The 18,573-nt window shown below is 66.9% G+C and overlaps 5 protein-coding genes across 9 annotated transcripts; 3 read left to right on the forward strand and 2 right to left on the reverse strand.

Annotated features, from left to right (window-relative positions):
* The first annotated feature begins 6 nt into the window (after positions 1-6).
* Positions 7-4,622, forward strand: VPS9D1 (VPS9 domain containing 1). Its single transcript, XM_033517309.1, has 15 exons — positions 7-47; positions 491-563; positions 643-997; positions 1,272-1,383; positions 1,524-1,586; positions 1,760-1,812; positions 1,890-1,977; positions 2,273-2,358; positions 2,448-2,908; positions 3,051-3,180; positions 3,259-3,452; positions 3,525-3,606; positions 3,744-3,848; positions 4,024-4,136; positions 4,531-4,622. Exons 1-14 carry the CDS (start codon positions 24-26, stop codon positions 4,097-4,099), a joined length of 1,902 nt encoding a protein of 633 aa, XP_033373200.1. The 5' UTR covers positions 7-23; the 3' UTR covers positions 4,100-4,136; positions 4,531-4,622.
* Positions 4,532-5,757, forward strand: SPATA2L (spermatogenesis associated 2 like). Its single transcript, XM_015639546.1, has 2 exons — positions 4,532-4,879; positions 4,957-5,757. The coding sequence occupies exons 1-2, from the start codon at positions 4,532-4,534 to the stop codon at positions 5,755-5,757; spliced, it is 1,149 nt and encodes a 382-aa protein (XP_015495032.1).
* A 364-nt stretch (positions 5,758-6,121) lies between these two features.
* Positions 6,122-9,374, reverse strand: CDK10 (cyclin dependent kinase 10). 2 transcript variants are annotated; one of them, XM_015640356.3, is made up of 13 exons: positions 9,202-9,351; positions 9,023-9,095; positions 8,531-8,602; positions 8,334-8,436; positions 8,138-8,219; positions 7,722-7,789; positions 7,470-7,522; positions 7,320-7,389; positions 7,181-7,240; positions 6,969-7,092; positions 6,757-6,896; positions 6,605-6,657; positions 6,122-6,525 (listed from the first exon to the last, which is right to left on the reverse strand). In XM_015640356.3, exons 1-13 carry the CDS (start codon positions 9,349-9,351, stop codon positions 6,428-6,430), a joined length of 1,146 nt encoding a protein of 381 aa, XP_015495842.1. In that variant the 3' UTR covers positions 6,122-6,427. The 2 variants fall into 2 exon arrangements, with proteins under 2 accessions (XP_015495842.1, XP_015495841.1); XM_015640355.3 differs by having other exon boundaries at positions 6,757-7,092; positions 9,202-9,374.
* A 220-nt stretch (positions 9,375-9,594) lies between these two features.
* On the forward strand, positions 9,595-13,136 carry CHMP1A (charged multivesicular body protein 1A). 3 transcript variants are annotated; one of them, XM_015640357.2, is made up of 7 exons: positions 9,595-9,705; positions 9,879-9,898; positions 10,411-10,488; positions 10,762-10,908; positions 11,134-11,262; positions 11,340-11,527; positions 11,706-13,136. In XM_015640357.2, the coding sequence occupies exons 1-7, from the start codon at positions 9,699-9,701 to the stop codon at positions 11,725-11,727; spliced, it is 591 nt and encodes a 196-aa protein (XP_015495843.1). In that variant the 5' UTR covers positions 9,595-9,698; the 3' UTR covers positions 11,728-13,136. The 3 variants fall into 3 exon arrangements, with proteins under 3 accessions (XP_015495843.1, XP_033373206.1, XP_033373205.1); XM_033517314.1 differs by lacking the exons at positions 9,595-9,705; positions 9,879-9,898 and having other exon boundaries at positions 10,269-10,488; XM_033517315.1 differs by lacking the exons at positions 9,595-9,705; positions 9,879-9,898; positions 10,762-10,908 and having other exon boundaries at positions 10,266-10,488.
* Positions 13,137-14,060: 924 nt separating this feature from the next.
* Positions 14,061-18,447, reverse strand: DPEP1 (dipeptidase 1). 2 transcript variants are annotated; one of them, XM_015639862.3, is made up of 11 exons: positions 17,903-18,447; positions 17,387-17,515; positions 16,387-16,519; positions 16,106-16,238; positions 15,881-16,031; positions 15,716-15,785; positions 15,216-15,392; positions 15,048-15,132; positions 14,899-14,974; positions 14,609-14,744; positions 14,061-14,366 (listed from the first exon to the last, which is right to left on the reverse strand). In XM_015639862.3, exons 2-11 carry the CDS (start codon positions 17,497-17,499, stop codon positions 14,196-14,198), a joined length of 1,245 nt encoding a protein of 414 aa, XP_015495348.1. In that variant the 5' UTR covers positions 17,500-17,515; positions 17,903-18,447; the 3' UTR covers positions 14,061-14,195. The 2 variants fall into 2 exon arrangements, with proteins under 2 accessions (XP_015495348.1, XP_015495347.1); XM_015639861.3 differs by lacking the exon at positions 17,903-18,447 and having other exon boundaries at positions 17,387-17,826.
* Between the last annotated feature and the right edge of the window lie 126 nt (positions 18,448-18,573).

An 18,573-nucleotide genomic window follows, 5' to 3' on the forward strand; every position in this document is an offset into this window, starting at 1 on the left:
GGGCGGCGAGCGGCGCCTTGGGCATGGACAGCGCCGGGCGGACCAGGGTGAGAGCGGGGACGGCCGGGGAGGGACCCCCGGGCTCAGGCGCATCCCCGGGACTGCACCCCCGGGGCTCTCCCCGCATCCCCGGGCTCAACCCCCATCCCCGGGGCTGCATCCCCCGCCTTCTCCCGCATCCCTGGGCTCCCCCCCCGCCGCCGCATCCTCGGCTTCTCCTGCATCCCTGGGCTCTCCTCGCATCTCCCGGCTGCGTCCCTCGGCCTCACTCCCAGCCGCGGGGCTGCACCCCCGCTCTCATCGTGCATCCCGGGGCTCATCCGCATCCCGGGGCTCCCCCCGCATCCCCGGACTCACGGCCCGCTCTGACCCAGCACCCCGGGGCTCCCCCCGCCTCCCGTTCGGACCCGGAGCTGCGATCCCCCGAGGCCAGGGGGGTTCCCGAGCTCCCCCACCCGCGGGGGTCCCTGCTCAGCCCCCACTTTGGCAGGAGGCCTACGTGGAGTACCTGAAGAGCATCACCCTCATCGCCCAGGCCCTGCAGGAGGAGGCGGCAGGCACAGGTAAGGCAGCACCCCTTGCCCCCAGCCCGCGGAACCACGGTGAGAGTCCTGCAGCGACCTCAACACACCCTCGCCACAGAGAACAGCGAGGGGATCACCCCTGACACCCCAAAGCTGCTGAAGCTCGCGGAGCAGTGCCTGGAGAGGGTCAAATCCATCGCAGCGGCGCTGGGTGAGTCAGGGGTGGGGGTCCCGTTTTGGGGAGCTGGGTGCCCCTGCAGGGTCAGGCTGGTGGTGAGACACAGCCGACCTGTCCTGCCCCGCTCCCCAGGGAAAACCCAGGTGAAACCGGCTGCAAAGGAGCAAGGTGGGGGCCCTGCGCCCCTCCCCAGGCACCGCCGGGTCTGCTCGGACGAGGGGGGGAAGCTCTCGCCATTCCTGCCCCCGGAGATCTTCCAGAAGCTGCAGATCGCTGAGGCACAGAGCGCACGGAAGTACGGGGATTTGGACATGGGAGCTGGGACAGAGAATGGTGCAGCATGTGGGGCTGATGTGGACTGGGATACAGGGGCTGGGACATGGGAGGCTGGAACACAGCAGGTAGGACATGGGGGGTTCAAACACGAGGGGTTTGGGACACGAGGTCTGGCAAGAACTGCAACACAAGGACTGGTGGTGGCCCCATGCCTGCCCGGGGGATCAAGGAACAGGATGTGGTCCTGGCACGTGTCCTGTGTGCTGTGGCAAGTGCTGAGGCTGTTCCTACAGGGAGCTGACCCCGCTGGAGGAGGCCTCCCTGCAGAACCAGAAGCTGAAGGCGGCCTATGAGGCACGGGTGGCGCGGCTGAACCCAAGCCAGGCCGTGCAGAAGACATCCCTGGCAAGTGGGGAGCTGGGGAGGAGCTGGGAGATGGATGAAACCGGCAGCCAGGCAGAGAGAGGGTCCCTGGGGGACCCCCACTCCCCACTGGTGGCCATGGCATGTGAGTGCATGTTCCCATCTCTCCTCCTGCTCTGCAGACGCTGTCCCTGCAGCGGCAAATGATGGAGAACCTGGTGATCGCCAAGGCCCGAGAGGAGACCGTATCCTTCCCTTTGGGATTGCTCTAAGAGCTGGCTCCAGCAGAGCCTCTATCCTCTCCTGGGTGTCACTGACCCCATGCAGGCCTTTGGGCTCTCAGCTGGGGGATGAGGAGGGCGAAGGGCAGTGGGTGAGCACGGTGGTGGCTCCGGACCCTTAACTGTGCCTGGCCCAGCTGCAGCGCAAGATGGAGGAGCGGCGGCTGCGGCTGCAGGAGGCGGCCAACCGGTGAGTGGGGAGCACTGCAGGGACCCTGAGCTGTGGGGACACCCAGCAGTGCCCTCACTGGCCCGGGGTGCCCCCAGGAGGTTCTCCAGCAGCGTGGCCCTCACCCCCGAGGAGCAGGAGCAGCGAGCACTCTACGCTGCCATCCTTGAGTACGAGCAGGACTATGTGAGTGTGTGCCAGGGGCTGCTGGCAGGGCTGGAGGCTGTGCCGTGGGGTAGGGGGCTGTGCCATGGGGCAGGGGACTGTGCCATGGGGCAGGGGGCTGTGCCATGGGGCTGGAGGCTGTGCCGTGGGGCAGGAGGCTGTGCCGTGGGGCAGGAGGCTGTGCCGTGGGGCAGGGGGCTGTGCCGTGGGGCAGGAGGCTGTGCCATGGGGCTGGAGGCTGTGCCGTGGGGCAGGAGGCTGTGCCGTGGGGCAGGGCGCTGCACCATCCCCACGACCAGCCCTGGACACTCCCCAGGACTGGCCAAGACAGTGGAAAGCGCAGCTGAAGCGAAGCCCGGCGGATCTCTCGGTGGTGTCAGGGCTCTTCTCCTGCCTCCTGAGGTAGTGCTGGGGTGGGCACGGCCCTGCCAGAGCGAGGGGGCTGCAGCTGCTGCCGGTGCCCCCCGCCCACGCCATCCCTCTGCCCACAGCTGCCCCGAGCACCCCATCACGCAGCTGCTGCGGCGGCTGCAGTGTGCGGTGTACGCCCGGCTCTACCCCGCCGTCAGCCGCGGCCCCGCCGACGCCTCCCCCGCCTCCCCCTCGGGTCTGTCCTTCCTGTCGCTGGACGCGGGGGGCTCCTCGCTGCCCTCCGAGCCGGGGGGCCGCCGGCTCCGAGCGTCCCGCAGCCTGCACTGCATGTTCTCGGTGCCCGAGCACGGCCCGGCCGCGCTGCGGCACAGCCAGTCCAGCACCCCCCTGGCCGACAGCGGCGCCCCGGGGCCCACACAGCCCCCCGAGACCCCCCGGGAAAGCTCCTTCGAGGACCTGGAGCGGTTCCTGGCGTCCCCCGAGGGCTGGGCCCCCGCAGAGCCCCCGGCCAGCTCCGGGCAGGACGCGGCGCTGCCGGAGCTGCTGAAGGGCGTCGTGAGGGACATCCACAACGCCATGGGTGAGGGACGGCTGAGGGAGTGGGGGCGGACGGGGGGCTCTCCTGCACCCCGTTTGGACTCGGGGCGCAGGGTGGGCAGGATGGGGGTCCCAGTGTGGGTAGGACGGGGGTGTCAGTGTGCTGTGTGACTCGCCCTTCCCAGACAGGCTGCTGGCTCTGACTCTGCTGGCCTTCGAGGGGCTCGGCACCGCTGCCGGCAAGGACCAGTGCCTGGCCTGCCTGGAGGAGGCTTTCTTCCCTCCACTCTGGGCCCCGCTCCTGGCCCTCTACAGGTACTATGACCCGCTTTGGAGGGTCCGAGACCCACTGACCCCTTCCTGGCACCCTCCTTGTCACCTCTGTGCCCGCAGGACGGTGCAGCAGCCCCGCGAGGCGGCCCTGGCACGCAGCATGGAGCGGCACCGGCACGCCAGCCCCGCCGACATGGGGCTGGCCTCACGCCTCTTCCCACCCGTCCCCGGCCGCCCCGCCTACGCCTCGGCCGTGCAGGACCTGCGCCTCATCCCGCTGGAGACCTGTCCCCGCAGGAAGCTGGAGTGCATCGGTGAGCGGAGATGGGGCTGTGGGAAGGGCACTCAGGGCTGGCGGTGAGCCTGACACCCGCCCTGTGCCGCAGTGCGAGCCCTGCGGGGCATCTGCGAGTGTGCCGAGGAGTACTGCGGCAGCCGGGACAGCCGGAGCCTCGCCACGGCCGCCATGTGAGTACAGGAACCGCGGCCCTCGGCCACACACAGCAGGACGGGCAGCGAGGGGAGCTCCTGCGGCTCCTGTGGCCGGCTCGGTGATGGGGCAGCAGTCCCTGTGGCCACCGTGGGTGATGGCCCTGTTGTCACAGCGGGGCAGATGACCTGCTGCCCATCTTGTCCTACGTGGTGCTGCAGACGGGGCTGCCCCAGCTGCTCTCCGAGTGTGCCGCCCTGGAGGAGTTCATCCATGAAGGGTACGTGCCAGGGTGCTGGGCCATGCAGCCACAGGGCTCAGGACACCGTCACCCTCCCGGGACAGGGCTGTCAGGGCGGGAGGTGGGTCGGAACAGCAGCAGGGCCGAGGGGCGGCGGATGCCATGATGTGCTGGTCATGGCAGCGTCCCAGCCGTGTGATGGGTGTGCGCACAGGTACCTGATCGGGGAGGAGGGGTACTGCCTGACGTCCCTGCAGAGCGCCCTGTCCTACGTGGAATCCCTGCAGTGAGGAGGGGGCGGCGCGGGACCCCCACACCCCCGGCCAGGTGCTGCCGTCGCCCCCGCGGGTCCTCCCACCCAGCAGGGGGCGCTGTGGCGCGGGGGACGCCCCGCCCCGTGGGCGGAGCTACGGGCGGCACGCGCGTCCCGGCCCGGTGGGGGCGCGAAGGGAGCGCGAGCGGCCGGGAGCGGCAGGTGGGGCGGGGGGGAACCGGGACCGCGCGGAACCAGGGTCGGGTGGGAACACCGGGAGGCCTCGGGGGTGGAAAGGGGGTGAATCAGGGCCGGGGAGTGACACCGGCGGGACTGGGAGCAGGGAGGTGCCGGGGAGGCCTCGGAGGAGCGAAGTTCCGGAGCTCGGGCTTTGGCCGGGGGATCGTCGCCGGTTTGGGAGGGGGTGCCGGGGTACCAGGGCGGGGTCTCACGCTGCTGTACCCGCAGGATGTGTGCAGGCTCGGCGCTGCGGCAGGAGCACCGGCAGGACTACGCGCAGGAATTCCGGCAGGAATTCCACCGGGAGTACCGCCGCTCACTGGAGCGGGAGTTCGGCCCCGCCGGGACCTGCCCCGGCCCCGCCGTGGCGGAGCGGCTGCGGCAGCGGCTGCAGCGGGAGCCGGCGCTGCTGGGGGCCCTGCAGGAGGATGCCCTGGCACTGCTGGCCCGGGGGCTGCGGGACCACCGCGACCCCGGGCTGGCGCTGCGGGGCCTGGCCGGCGCCTTCCGGCTGCTGGAGCTGGCGGCCGTCAACCTCTACCTCTTCCCTTGGCGCCGGGAGTTCGGCACCATCCAGGTGAGGCCCTGAGGGGGTAAGGGGATGGTATGGGGATACCCAGACACCTCCAGCCACGCTCCCCGCTCTCCTTGCAGACCTTCTCTGGCGCCTACGTGCACCTGCTGCGCCCAGCGCTCCCCGAAGCCGACCTGGTGCGGAGTTTGGGCCGACTGGGCTACGAGCGGCAGGACCGGCACCGCCTGGCCGTGGCCCGGCTACCCCCGGGGCCCGTGCTGATCGCCGCTGCTGTCGGCTTCCTCGCCTGCCGCCTGGAGTGTGAGATCCTGGCAGAGCTGGCACCACAGCTGCGGCATCCCCGCGCCGAGGAGCTGCTGGAGGCACGGCATGGAGCCATGGGTGCCAAGGGGTGCCTGGAGACCCTGCAGGACCTGGGGAAGCAGCACAGGGCGGCTGCCGACTGCAATGACAGTGTGGATCTCTACCGGGAGATGCCAGACAGCCCTGAGGACGTGGGGGGCAAGGACACAGCTCCCCCAGCGCTGTGGAGGGACCCTCAGGATGTGCCCACAAGGGGCTGGGGACACTGCAATGGCACACTTGGGCCAGAGCCTGTGGGCAGCACCGATCCAGACACCTCTTCTCACCTCTTCCCAGAGGAGGAGCTGGTGGCGACCAGCAGAAGTCCCCAGGATTCCCGCCAGGACACGCCAGAGCTGCCCTGCTACCAGCTGCACTCGTGCCTGCGCCGGGGCATGCTGCCCTCGTACTGCTGCAGCACCTGCCGGCAGCTGCACGGCGGCGGCTGCACCGCGGGACACGCCTGCCGCAGCCGGCACCGCGGCCAGGAGCTGCGCGGGGAGCGGCAGCAGCGGCTCTGGCTGCAGCGCACAGAGCTGGACATGCTGCTGGCCGAGGGCTCTGCACCCCGCTCCTGACACTGCTGCTGCTGCTGCTGCCTGCGGGAAGGGATGGGCACGGCTCCGCACAGGGACCCCGGACTCGGCAGCCCACGGTGCCTGGGCCCTGCTCCTGTAAATTATTCAGTGCATCAGTAAAGTGGCTGCCTCGGCACGGGGTGTTGTGTCCTGGGGAGGGGGACAGAGATGCCTGGTCCAGGGGCAGGGGCTGCAGTGATAGCTGACAGCACAGCACCCTGCAGGAGTGGGCCTGGGATCTACATAAAAGCGAGGGGAACCTGGGGTGTCATGGAGGTCTCCTTGTCCCCAGAGGAAGGAGAACATAGGCACAGCTTCTTCCAGTCTTGTTGGCAGCAAAGAATGAGGTCACTCTCTCCCAAAGTTGCCACTGCCAGAGTCTTTTATTGATGGCAGAGTTGGGGTTCCCCCCACAGACAGCACAAGCCAGGACCCCATGGGATAGGACTGACCCTGCCAGCCCTGGGCATCCCCAGGCCCCATCTCTCTTCTCTCCTGGGCCCAGGGCCACGCTCACCCAGCCCCAGACTAGAGCCTGCCCCATCCTTCACGTGGAGATGCAGCTGGGAGCCGTCCTGGGAACGGATGGAGCCCCGTGGGGCACTGGGACTGTTGGGCTGAGGGAATCCTCCTCAGCCGGGACACATCACGCCTGTTCCCATGGGACAGCTCAGGGCTTGCTGCGCTTGGCCTGGCTCTCCACTGCCGTGCCGGCCGCCCGCTTGTTCCGGTGGTGTGGGAAGGTGGGCATCAGCTCCGGCTCACAGGCTGTGGGGCACAGAAGAGGGGTCAGCAGGGCCCAGAGCCTCCCCAAGTCCTGCCCTGCCCCAGGAAGGGGAGTACTTACGCAAAGGCTTCTCCTTGAAGTAGGAACTCTCCAGGCAGTCCTTGGCTGTGGCCCTGAAGGGAGAAGGGCAAGTGGCAGGGACTACCCCAGCCTGGGGAACAGCGTGGGGCTGGTTCCATGCCCTACCCACCCCACATCCTGCCCGCTCTTACCTTTTCTTGGGGTCATACATGAAGAGGAAGTTGAGCAGTCGCAGCCCAGCCTCCGAGAGCCAGGGAAACCTGTGCTTCAGGTTGTTGTAGGGCTGTTTGCGCAGGGTGTACTGGGTGGCCAGCGGCAGTTTGGAGAACCCCTGGGGGAAACACAGAGTGAGGAGGGGCCAGGGGAACAGCAAGGACAGGGAGAATGGGCAGGGAGCTCTCACTGGCCAGATGTTCTCGTTGGGTGTTCCCAAGAGCTGCACGATGAGGTCGATCTGGTGGATCTCAGAGGTGCCTGGCAGCAGTGGTTTGTGTGCCAGCAGCTCGGCCAGGATGCAGCCAGCGGCCCTGCGGAGCACAGGAGCCTCTCCAGTGATCCCCCTGCAGTTTGCAGCCCCCCAGTCCCATCCAGGCAGCCTCAGCATCCCCCCCTTACCACATATCGATGCTGGTGGTCTGGGTTGTCATCCCCAGCAGCAGCTCCGGTGCGCGGTACCTGCACAGGGGACACTCGGTGGCAGAGCTGGCACCAGCCTGTCCTGCTGGGAGGATCCACCCCAGCACCAGCCACTCACCACAGAGTCACCACTTTGGGGGTCATGGGCTTAGGGGGCATCCCATAGGTGCGTGCCAGGCCGAAATCAGCTGCAACAGAGAGTCAGGGTCAGGAGGGAGCCAGCTCTGAGCTCTGCTCGTGGCACAGCCATGCAGGTGCTGGGACTCACCTATCTTCACACAGCCTTTGTCCGTCATCAGCAGGTTGGAGACCTTCAGGTCCCTGTGGGAAACAGAGCAGCCGGAGGTGAGAAACCACAAGCAAAATCCACTCCCATCATTCCATGGCCTCCCTGCCCTGCTGGTGCTCCCACGCTGATGGGCACCAAAGCAGCACCCGGAGCTGCTCCTGATGGTGCTGCCTGCTCTCATGATGTGCAAGGTGTCCCCTTTGTCCCCCAGCTCCATCCTGCCACTCCCACCTGTGGATGATGTAGTTCTCATGGAGGTACTGAAGGCCTTTGAGCACCTGCAGGATGATGCACTTCACCTGGGGACAGAGGACAGGAGCTGTGACCTCTGTGGGAGCAGCACTGACTGCACAAACCCCTGCAGGCCAAACCCACCGGGGTGTCCTGCAGTCCCTCCATCCCTGTGTCCTCCCAGGGGGTTCTGGGTGGGCATTTTCTCCCAGTTCTGTTTCCCTGACGGTTTGCTCCAGCCCCAAACCCAGCCTGGGAAGTCCCTGAAGGGTTTACTGAGAGTCAGCAAAGCCCAGGCTCCATCAGAATCCCTGGAATCCCCCAGCCCAAGGCCTAGGGAGCCCTTCAAGGTGCCCACATGTTATGGCAGGAATGGCAGCACCCTGTCAGGACCCAAATCCTGCCCCACCCTGTACCTGAGCTTCTGAGAAGGGTGTTTGCATGTTCTCCAAGAGACTGGCCAGGTCCTGCTCGCAGTATCCCATCACCAGGAAAATGCTGTTGGAGAGAAGGTAAGGTCAGAGCCTCCCCCAGGACAGGTTTGTGTGCTGAGGTGGCTGAGCTCCCAGGAAGGTTTGAAATGCAGAGGGAGGACAGACAGGGAACTCTTACCTCTCCAGGTGGTTTCCCACAACCACCTCCTTCAGTTCCACAATGTTGGGGTGCTGGAGCTGCAGGAGCAGGGTGATCTCCCGCAGGCTGCTGATGGGCATTCCTGGAGGAGAGAGAGAGGAACAACCGAGCTGCAGGAATGGCCTGGAGCCAGAGCCAGGACAGAGCAGCCCCTGTTCCCCCCGCTCCTCCATTACCATCTTTCTCGTTGTCCATCCGCACCTTCTTCAGTGCCACCGTCTCGTCGGTCAGCGTGTCCCGGGCACGGTCTGGGGGCAGCACAGGCCACCTTGGCACCAGGACACACGCCTGGGTTTGTCCCCACCTCCCCTCAGCTCCCCAGCTCAGCTGCAGGGGGGAATCTGGCCCCTCCCGACCCGGGGAGCTGGGATTCCACACGGGGGAATGGCTTTCCACTGGCAGAGGGCAGGCTTAGATGGGATTATCCATAAGGAATTCCTCCCTGCGAGGGTGGAGAGCCCCTGGCACTGGGTGCCCGAAAAAGCTGTGGCAGCTCCGTGCCTGGAAGTGTCCAAGGCCAGGCTGGACACAGCAATGTGATCTAGTGGAAGGCGTCCCTAGCCACGGCAGGGAGTGGAACGGGATGAACCCGGAGATCCCGTCCCGGTCCCGCATGGCCCCGGCGCAGCGGGAGCCGCCCCCGCCCGGGAGGCACGGCCCGTACTCACACACGATGCCGTACGTGCCCTCTCCGATCCGGTTCAGCTTCTCAAACTCCTTCACGCTGCGGCATCGTCCCAGCTGAAACCAAAGAGCAGCGTCCGGGATGTGCGGCCTCGAGAGCTCCTCACCGGGACCCCCGCCGGCACCGAGCCCTCTCACACCCCCGGGGACCCGCTGCACCAACCCGATCGGCTGCCGGAACCTCGAAGAAGCCGTCGCCCCGCAGTCGCCGCAGCCGCAGGGGTTCCAGCTCTGGCTCGGCCGGTCCCGACCCGGGTCCCGATTCCGGTGCCGGTCCCGATTCCGGTGCCGGTCCCGCCTCAGCCGCCGCCATGTCGGCGATGGCGAATCCCGCGCACGCCGGGTATTATCCTCCGCAGGCTCCGCCCACCCGCAGGCCCCGCCCACTCACGTTAAGCCTCTGGCAACCGTTGCTAGAGAGGAACCAATAGCGACCCTGTCCCGACATAGCCCCGCCCCCATTGGCTCCGCCTCCTCTCGGCCCCGCCCCATTGACTCCTCCTCTCGGCCCCGCCCCTTCGCCCCGACACCCCAGGGTTCCCGCTGTCCACGTGACCTCCCCCGCCGCGTCGCTCTCGCGACACTCAGCGCGCGCACCCCGGAAGTAGCGTCGGCGTCACCCGGAAGCGGCGGTGGAACCCGGAAGCGGCGGCGGGCAGGATGGATGGTACCGGGGGGTTGGGTGGTAGCGGCGCCTCCCGGTGGGGCTGGGGCGGGTGCTGAGGGGTGCGGGTGAGGGTCAGAGCCGGGACTGATGGCCGGGACGTGTGTCCCCGGGCGGGGTCCCCGGTCACCCGGTCCCGGTCGTGTCGCTGAGCCTGTGCTCTCCTTCCTTTCCAGACACGCTCTTCCAGCTGAAGGTGAGAGCAGCGGAGCCCCTTCCGCCTCCTTTCCGGCCCGTATCGCCGGTCCCGGGAGAGTCTCGGTGGCAGTTCCGCTGGCTCGGCCTCATCGGGGCTCCGGTGACGGGACCGGGACGGGAGGAGGCCCCGGGGGGACCGGAGCGCCGCGGGCAGAGGGGCGGGCAGTGAGAGGTGGGGGGGACAGGAGGGCACTGGCACGGTGGCACAAAGGGAATGGTTTCCCAGTGCCAGAGGGCAGGGATGGATGGGATACTGGGAAGGAATTCCTCCCTGGGAGGGTGAGGAGACCCTGGCACAGGTGCCCAGAGCAGCTCTGGCTCTGCCATCCCTGGAAATGTCCAAGGCCAGCTTGGATGGGGCTTGGAGCACCCTGGGCCAGTGGAAGGAGTCCCTGCCATGGCAGGGGTGGGATGGGATGGGCTTTGAGGTCCCTTCCAGCCCAGAGCATTCCCTGCCTGTGCCTGGTCCTGCCCCGCTGGATCCCGCTGCTCTCCCGCTCCTTCCCGCAGTTCACAGCCAAGCAGCTGGAGAAGCTCTCCAAGAAAGCTGAGAAGGACTCCAAGGCCGAGCAAGCCAAAGTCAAGAAGGTGTGTGGGGCTGATCCTGCCGGTGCTCAGCACTGTGGGGCCACTTGAATTCCCTCCTCCCACCGAGCGGGACAGGGGCAGATCCCCTCCCCAGCCCTGCTGGGGGCACAGAGCACAGCCAGCGACACGAGGGGGGCGTTATTCCTGCTCTGGGCCATTCCCAGGTTTGGGCTCACACCAGAGCTGTTTCCTGCTGGGAGCCCATCCAGCAGGAGCAGCGGGGGCCGGAGTGAAGCCCTGGGGGCTCTCTGAGCGCGGGCTCTCCGTGGGCAGGCCCTGCAGCAGAAGAACGTGGAGTGTGCCCGGGTTTATGCTGAGAACGCCATCCGCAAGAAGAACGAGGGCCTCAACTGGCTGCGGATGGCGTCCCGGGTGGACGCCGTGGCCTCCAAGGTGCAGACAGCCGTCACCATGAAGGGGGTAAGAGCCTCCAGCAGGGCTTTGGGAGCTCCAGCCCCACCTGGAGCTTCCCCTCCCGCTGCCTCCAACCACCACAGGTTCCCCCGTCCCCCAGAATGACCCCACCAGGGCTCCTGGTGGTCTCAGACCCCCTCAGACAGGTTCATCCTACCCGGATGGGGTCAGAACGGTGCTTGGATTTGTGTGTGACCCTCAGAGTGTCCCTGAAGGAATCTCCCCCTGCAGGTGACAAAAAACATGGCGCAGGTGACCAAGGCTCTGGACAAGGCCCTGAGCTCCATGGACCTGCAGAAGGTGTCGGCAGTGATGGATAAATTTGAGCAGCAGGTGCAGAATTTGGATGTTCACACGTCGGTGAGTGCTGGGTGTCCAGGAGAGAGGGTGGGATGACGGGGGGTCAGGGCAGGGTGACAGGGCTGTGTCTGTCCCAGGTCATGGAGGACTCCATGAGCTCGGCCACCACGCTGAGCACGCCACAGGAGCAGGTGGACAGCCTGATCGTCCAGATCGCTGAGGAGAACGGGCTGGAGATCATGGACCAGCTCAACCAGCTGCCCGAGGGGGCCTCGGCCGTGGGGGAGAGCTCTGTCCGCTCCCAGGAGGACCAGCTGTCCCGGAGGTTGGTTCTCTCCCAGTTCCTGGATAGTTCCAGTGCTTCCCTCACTGGTGTGATGGGAAAGAGCTGGCCCTTCCTGGGGGCTCAGAGGAGTTCCCTGGACACGCTGGCTGCAGCTGCTCCCGAGCCGAGCTGTTCCTGCCACCCTGACCTCGCTCCCCTCTCGTGCTGTGCCCTCCAGGTTGGCTGCCCTGCGGAACTGAGCTCTCCCGTGGACGGCAGCGGTGGAGCCGGGACCCCCTCCCGCAGCCCCGGCCCCGCCGCCCCCGCAGCACGTCCCCAGCCCCCCCTGCCTCGGGACTCCTCGGGGGTGGCAGCTCCTCCCTGAGCCGGCAGCAATCCCAGCCCGGCCGAGGAACGCTGTGCTGGATTGTGGGGGGCTCAGTCTGGGGGTGCTGCTGGTGGTGCAGCAGAGCCCCGGATCCTGCTGCTGACGGAACACTAAGGGGATTTTCCTGGGCTCTGGATGCTGCTCCCCAACTCCTCTGTTGTTCCCTGTCCCTGCCCAGAGCTGAGCTGTGGGCCGAGTTCCTCGGGAGCTGTTTGGGAGGAGCAGGAGAAGCCGCGGGCAGGGCTCTGTGCCCGGCTGTGCATCTGGGGAGGTCGGTGCCTTGCAGGAAGGGGCGGTGGCAGCGGGTGTCCCCTCCCTCGCTGTCACTGTCCCTGTGCCCTTTGCTGCTCCGTGTCCCGCCGGGCCGACACCCCCAGCCCGGTACCACGAAGTGCCCTTTGGAACGCCCCCCGCCCAGCCCTGTGCGTGTCGATCCACACATTCCCCAAGCGCTGCCAGCTGGAAATGGTTATCCCGGCGCTGACCGCCAGTTTGGACCAGTGAGGACCCGTGTCCAGCACTGGGAGCGGATTGCAGCAGCTGCGGTGGCTGCAGCCACGTCCCCAAATGTCCCCCTGCTGGGTGGGTGTGACAGGGAACGCAAAACCATCCCGGGAGCAGCTCTGTCTCCATCCCTGCGCCTCATCCCTGGGTACCCTCTGTCCCCTCGCTGCTGGCACCGGGCTGGGGGCGGGGGCTGCGCTCCGTGTCCCCTCCCGCTGCTCGTCCCTGTCCCTTGTCACCTTCCCTCGGGGCTGGAGCTGTTCGTGCCCCTCCCGCGCCATCCCCGGCCCCGCGGGGCTGCTCGATTGCTGGAAGCTCTCCGGGAAGGAAGCGCCGTTTCCTTTGGGTCTCCCAGGAGGAGCTTTCACCTCTGGGGGAATGTCACGGGGGCCGTCTCCCCTGCACAAACGCTTCCCGCTGCGTTGATTATTTTTCCTGAGTTCAGTGGCCTTGGAGCGTGTGGCTGGTGACACAGAGCCTTCCTTGCCGCCGAGGAGGAGGAGGGGGCTTTGGGCTACAGCGGAGCATTGGATCTTGTGCCAGCTCCTGATGGGCCGGGCGGGAAGCCGGGGGGCCCTGGGGGTTTGTGCCTGGCTCCCTGCGTGGTGTCCCCGTGGCGCTGGGGGCTCCAGCCCTGCCCCCTGTCCCTCTCCCCGGGCTGTCTCTGGGTGGTTTCATTTGGGTTGGTTTTTTTTTTTAAGCTCGTCTTTTTTGCCTTCTTTTTCCCCGAACGGTGTCCGTGCCCTTCTGTGTGTTTAAATAAACAATCTCTGAACACCCCGGTGTGTGTTGGGGCTGTGGATGCAGACGGGGGTCCCCAGTGTCTCATGGTGTCCCCGCCCTGTGACGGGACCTGGTGCCAGGGGGCTGCCCTGGAGCTGAGGAGGAGGAAGGGACTGCTCTTGTTCCCAGAGCCCCTGCGGATCCAGGAGCCGGGAATTGGCTCGGGGTAGCCACTCTGGGGATTCTGGAGGGCGAATCCTTCCCCCTTCCGCCACTGTCACCGCTCCTGCGGGGACCTGTCCCTTTCACACGGCCGAACCGGGGGGACCAGAGTGAGCAGGAGCTCGGAGCAGCTGGAACCCAGCTCCCTGCACCGTCCCCCAGCCCTCGTGGGGACAAGCTGGACCGCCGAGGGGAGACCCTGGGCTTGTCACCGCACCCATCCTGCCATCAGCACCTGCCCACAGCAGCCTCACTGCCAGGGACGGGGGAGCAGCCTTCCCTTCCCTTCCCCCGTCCCCCGCCGTACCTGTCCCTCGCCTGTCCCCACACCCTTCCCCGTGCCCGGCTGGCAGCCGGCCGCTGTTCCTCAGCCAACTCCCGAATGCCACAGGAAGATGGCTCTCCTTCTCCTGCCTGTTCTCCCGCCCCCGCTCCGAACACAGGCTGTTCCTGAATGCGAGAGGAAATTGCTAAGGAGATAATTAAGTAGCCAATTAATTAACTAATGATTAATGGGAGCATCCTGCGGAGGCAGCGCTGCAGCCGCCCTGGCCAGGTGTTGCCGGGATGTGTCACTCCCGGTGCGGTTCGAGCTTCCCGGTGTGCCGGGGTGGTCTCCGCCGGGCCCCTGCCGCTCTGCCCCGCCGGGGGGACCGGGGACACCGGGGACACCGGGGACACGCGGGGGGACCCGACATCTGCAGCCAGGAGCCGGCTCTGGTCCCGCAGAGCCCCACACGGACACTCACTGCCGGCACTGCTCGAGCCACGGTTTTATTTTGCGGGCAGTTCCGGCAGAAAGGGGCGCGGGGTCGTGCCCCGCCCGGCAGCCCCGGGCACGGTGGCAGCCCCGGGCACGGTGGCAGCCCCGGGCACGGTGGCAGCCGGGTGTTAGGAGAGCACGGAGAGGAGCAGTGCCAGCGCCAGTGCCAGGGCTGCCGGCGGGCGCAGGGCAGGGCCGCCATCATTGGGGTAGCCGTAGCTGGTTCTGCACGGCCCCTCCAGCTCCTCGAAGGCGATGGGGGTCTCGTGGGCAGCTGTGTCCCGCAGGCTCCTCTTCACCTGCCGTGGGGACAGGGCGGGTTCCCGCTGTGAGGGGCAGTGCCTCTCCACACAGAGCCCCTGCCACCCCACGTTCCCTGTGCCACCACAGTGCCCCATGTGTCCCTCCCCTTGTGCCCGTGAATTCCTGAGTGCCCCATGCCCCGATGTTCCAGCTGTGTCTGCTGCCCCAAGTGTCCCTGTGCCACGTGTCCCCCTGTCCTGTACATCCCTGTGCCCCGTGCTTCCCATGCCACACTCACCTCCTCCACTCTGCTGAAGACCCTGAGCAGGTTCTCAGCCAGGGCCCCCTTCACCTCCTGCTCCGTCCAGCCCCTCTTCAGCAGCTCGGCCACCAGCGCCGGGTACTTGGAGACATCCTCCAGGCCAGTGGGGACCCTGTGCCACCCCACAGCTCACAGCTCACAGCTGGGCCACTCCCAGCACCCCCAGCTGCCCACGCAGAGTGCAGAGGGGACACCCCCACCCCTCAGGAAGTCCCCGTGGTGGGGACACGCCGCCCCATCCCATCCCGCACCATCACCCCCTTTACCCTGTGACCCCGTCGTAGTCCCCACCAAAGCCGACAGCCTGGGCACCGGCCACCTTCTTCACGTGGTCCATGTGGTCTGTGGGGGGTGACTGGGGTCAGCAGGGCAGGGGGGGTCACTGCCACCCCCACCCACCCGGGCACCCCCTCACCTGCAACATCAGACAGCGTGGCCTTGTCGCTGCAGGTCACGTAGGCGTTGTAGAAGTTGACCATCACCAAGCTGCCCGTGGAGGCCTGGGGGGAACAGCCCTGAGCCCCCAGCCCCCCCAGAACCCCCCAGAGTCCCTGTCTCACCCTGGCCGTGCTCCCACACTCACCACCAGCTCCAGCACCTCGTCGGGCACATTGCGGCGGTGCTGGCAGATGCTGTATGCGGATGAGTGGCTGAAGATGACGGGGGCTTTGGAGATCTTCAGCACCACCTTCATTGTGTCCACTGAGACGTGGGCCAGGTCCACAATCATGCCCAGGCGGTTCATCTCCTCCACCACCGTCTACAGGGACAGGGATGGAGTTGGGGGGCTGAGGGATGCATGGGAAAGGTCCCCTGTGGAGATGCTTGTGTGGCTTTTGGCTTATGGGACGGAGGGAGGGAGGGATGGATGGATGATGGATGGATGGACGGACGGAAGAAGGAAGGCTGGATGGATGGATGGACAGATGGACGGACGGATGGATGGATGGAAGGATGGATGGATGGATGATGGATGGATGATGGATGATGGAACACTGCACCCAGCCTGGGGCCAGTGGGTGCCAGTACCAGGTTCCTCCAATGCCACTGCTCTCAGACACCACTGCTGATGCTATTGCTCACCTTCCCAAAGGGTGAGAGGCCATGGTGCACAGGGTTTTCATCCTTGGTGTCCACCAGCCAGTTGTCAGCCCTGCAGAGCAGGGAGAGCATCAGAGTGGCCACACCTCTGACCGCGTCCCCCCACGCCAGTGCTGCCACCCTCTGTGTCCCCCCTGGGGGTCCTACCAGGGGGTGTTGCAGCTGTGGGTGAGGGTCATGTAGCGGGCACCCAGGCGGTAGAGGGTGCGCAGGACGCCCAGGCTGCTGTCGATGGAGTGGCCGCCCTCCACCCCGATGAGGCTGGCCACCTTCCCGCTCCGGAACGCCTGCCGGATGCCTGCGGGAGGGCGGGGGCATCAGCTGGGCTGGGCACGCCCGTCAGCACCCCCGTGCTGCCTTGTCCCCGCTCACCATCGCTGTCGGTGACGCAGGCGAAGGTCTCGGGGTACAGGTCACACATGCGCTGCACCACGTCCATCTGCTCCAGCGTGCGCTTCACCGCGTCCTTGTTCTGCGTCTCGCAGGGCACGTACACCGACCAGAACTGCCACGGGCACCGCCTCAGCACGGGCACTGCCCACCACACTGCCCACCCCAGGGCTCACCCTGCTGCCCTCCCTGGTGTCCCTGCCCACCCCGATGCTCCCTGCCCTCCCCAGAGCCCACCCCAGTGCCCGTCCCAGTGCTCCCACCTGCCCGCCCACGTGCCCCTGGCGCAGTTTGGGGATGTTGGTGTGGGTGCCGTTCAGCAGTGTCAGGTTGGCTGCTGGCAGTCTCAGCTGGTTGTTGAACTTCTCGAGGAGCTGCCAGGGCAGGTCATTGTGCCTGGGCAGGGACAGGATGGGCACTGAGGAGTGGCCTGACCCTCTGCCCACCTGCCCTCAAGCTGCCCACACACAGTCCCCTCATCAGTCATTCCATCCATGCATCCATGCATCCATCCATCATCCATCCATCCATCCATCTGCCTCTCAGTCCATCTGCCCACCCACCTGTCCCCTCAGCCAGAAGCCCCCCAAGCAGTTCTAGCCAGGAACTGGAGACAGTCCCTTGTGGGACCCCCAGAGACCCTCCTGTGCACTTTCCAACTCATCATCATCATCCCTCACGCCCAGGGGAGCCAGCCCAACATCCCTTTGACAAGGATGTCACTGCAGGGACATCCTGGCACGCAGGTCCCACACCCAGCAGTGCCACTGGGGAAGTGGTAAGGTCAGGCTAGGGCGCCACTTCCTGCTCCTGTCACATCCCCCTGCTCCCCCTGCCCTGCCCCCTGTTCCAGAGGCACAGCACTGACCCACAAGGGAATGCTGCAGGGGACTGGAGCCTCCTGAGGGTCCCGAGAAGGGAGCAGGGACATCTCTCAGGACTGAGCAGGAACTTCCCCCAGGGCAGCCTAACCCCGGCTTCCCGGTACCCTGCCCACTCCTGCTGGGCTGCGGTGCTGGGGATCCCCTCGGCTGCACGGGCAGTCCCACGGGATCCCCGGGAAAGCTGTCCCCTGTCCCCACACAGCTCTGGGGTGCCTGGCATGGGGATCCCCTGGGAAAGCTGTCCCCTGTCCCCACACAGCCCTGGGGTGCCCGGCCCGGGGATCCCCCACCGGGCTGTCCCAGTAGGGTTTCCCAGCTGGGGTTTTCCCACAGACATGGAACAGCTGGGCACGCTGAGGGCCAGGTGACCTTTGCTCACCCGTCGATGACCGGCGTGGTGGTCATGATGTTCTTGGCCTCCTCCAGGTGCTGCTGTCCGGTGCTGGGCAGTGCCAGCGCCAGCACCAGCACCCACACGCTCCCTCCTGGCATCTTCTCCTGCTGGGTGCTGCTGGGGACAAAGAGGGGACCTGCCACCACCGTGTGAGCACACACACTGGGATGGCTGCCCTGCACTCCTCCGTCCCCTCCCGCCGTCAATGAATAACCAGGAGTGCAGGGTTACCCCTCCCTGGGTGCCCTGTGCCAGCTGGCAGTGCCAGGGCTCCACGGCCTCCCCCAGCCAGCCCTGGTGGCTGTGCTGTGCCAGGGCCTCTCCTCCCAGCCGCGGTGACGCTCCCAGTCCTTCTAATGAAGCCCAGATTATTTTTGGTTGGGAAAGTGCCAGTCCCATCCCCGCCTTATCCTCCCCGGCACTGGCATCCATCGGCACACCCAGCTCGGCACTGGCACCCCCAGCATCCCCGGCACCCCCAGCAGCCCTGGCCCCGCTCACCCCGGCCCCGGGACACTTGGGCAGTCGCTGCCTGCGCCGGCTGTGAATTAAGTTTTCCGGCTTGCGTGCGGTGACGGGGCTGGGATGGGCTCCAGCCCCCCCAGAGCCCATCCCAGCCCATCCCAGCTCCCATCCGGAGCCATCCATCCGCCATGGCGCCGGAGCAGCTGCATGCCCGGGGGAAGCAGCCGGGGTGGCACGGCCGTGGCGCGGGGCTGCTGCTGCTGCTCCTCCGTGTGTGCTTGGGTCCCCCGCACTCCGGTCCCGCTGCGGTGTCCCGAGGGGAAACTGAGGCACCACCATCCTGCGGATGCTGCGCATCCCTGCTGGCTCCAGCTGCGGTGTCCTTCCCTGCAAGAGGCCTTGATGGGGCTTCTGGGAATGGCACAGAGCCACGTGGAGATGGCCGGTCCAGCGGGACACCTCATCCTGGGGTGTGCTGGGATGGGAACCCCCTCCTCCGGTGCCAGCCATGGGGAGCTCGGGGTGGGGACGGTGCGGGCTTCGCATCCCTCGGCCTCCCTGGCCCCCTTCCCGAGGTGCCGCGGCCCCCACGTTTGTCCCGGCTGCGGTGGTGGGTCTGGGAAGGCAGGACTCGCATCCCACCCATCCCCTCCCATCCCATCCCGGGTGTCTCCAGCCCCTGCCAGCAGCGCTCTCCCGGCGATGGC

The sequence above is a fragment of the Parus major genome, chromosome 11 (assembly GCF_001522545.3).
Source record: "Parus major isolate Abel chromosome 11, Parus_major1.1, whole genome shotgun sequence".
In the NCBI taxonomy this organism is placed as follows: Eukaryota; Metazoa; Chordata; class Aves; order Passeriformes; family Paridae; genus Parus; species Parus major.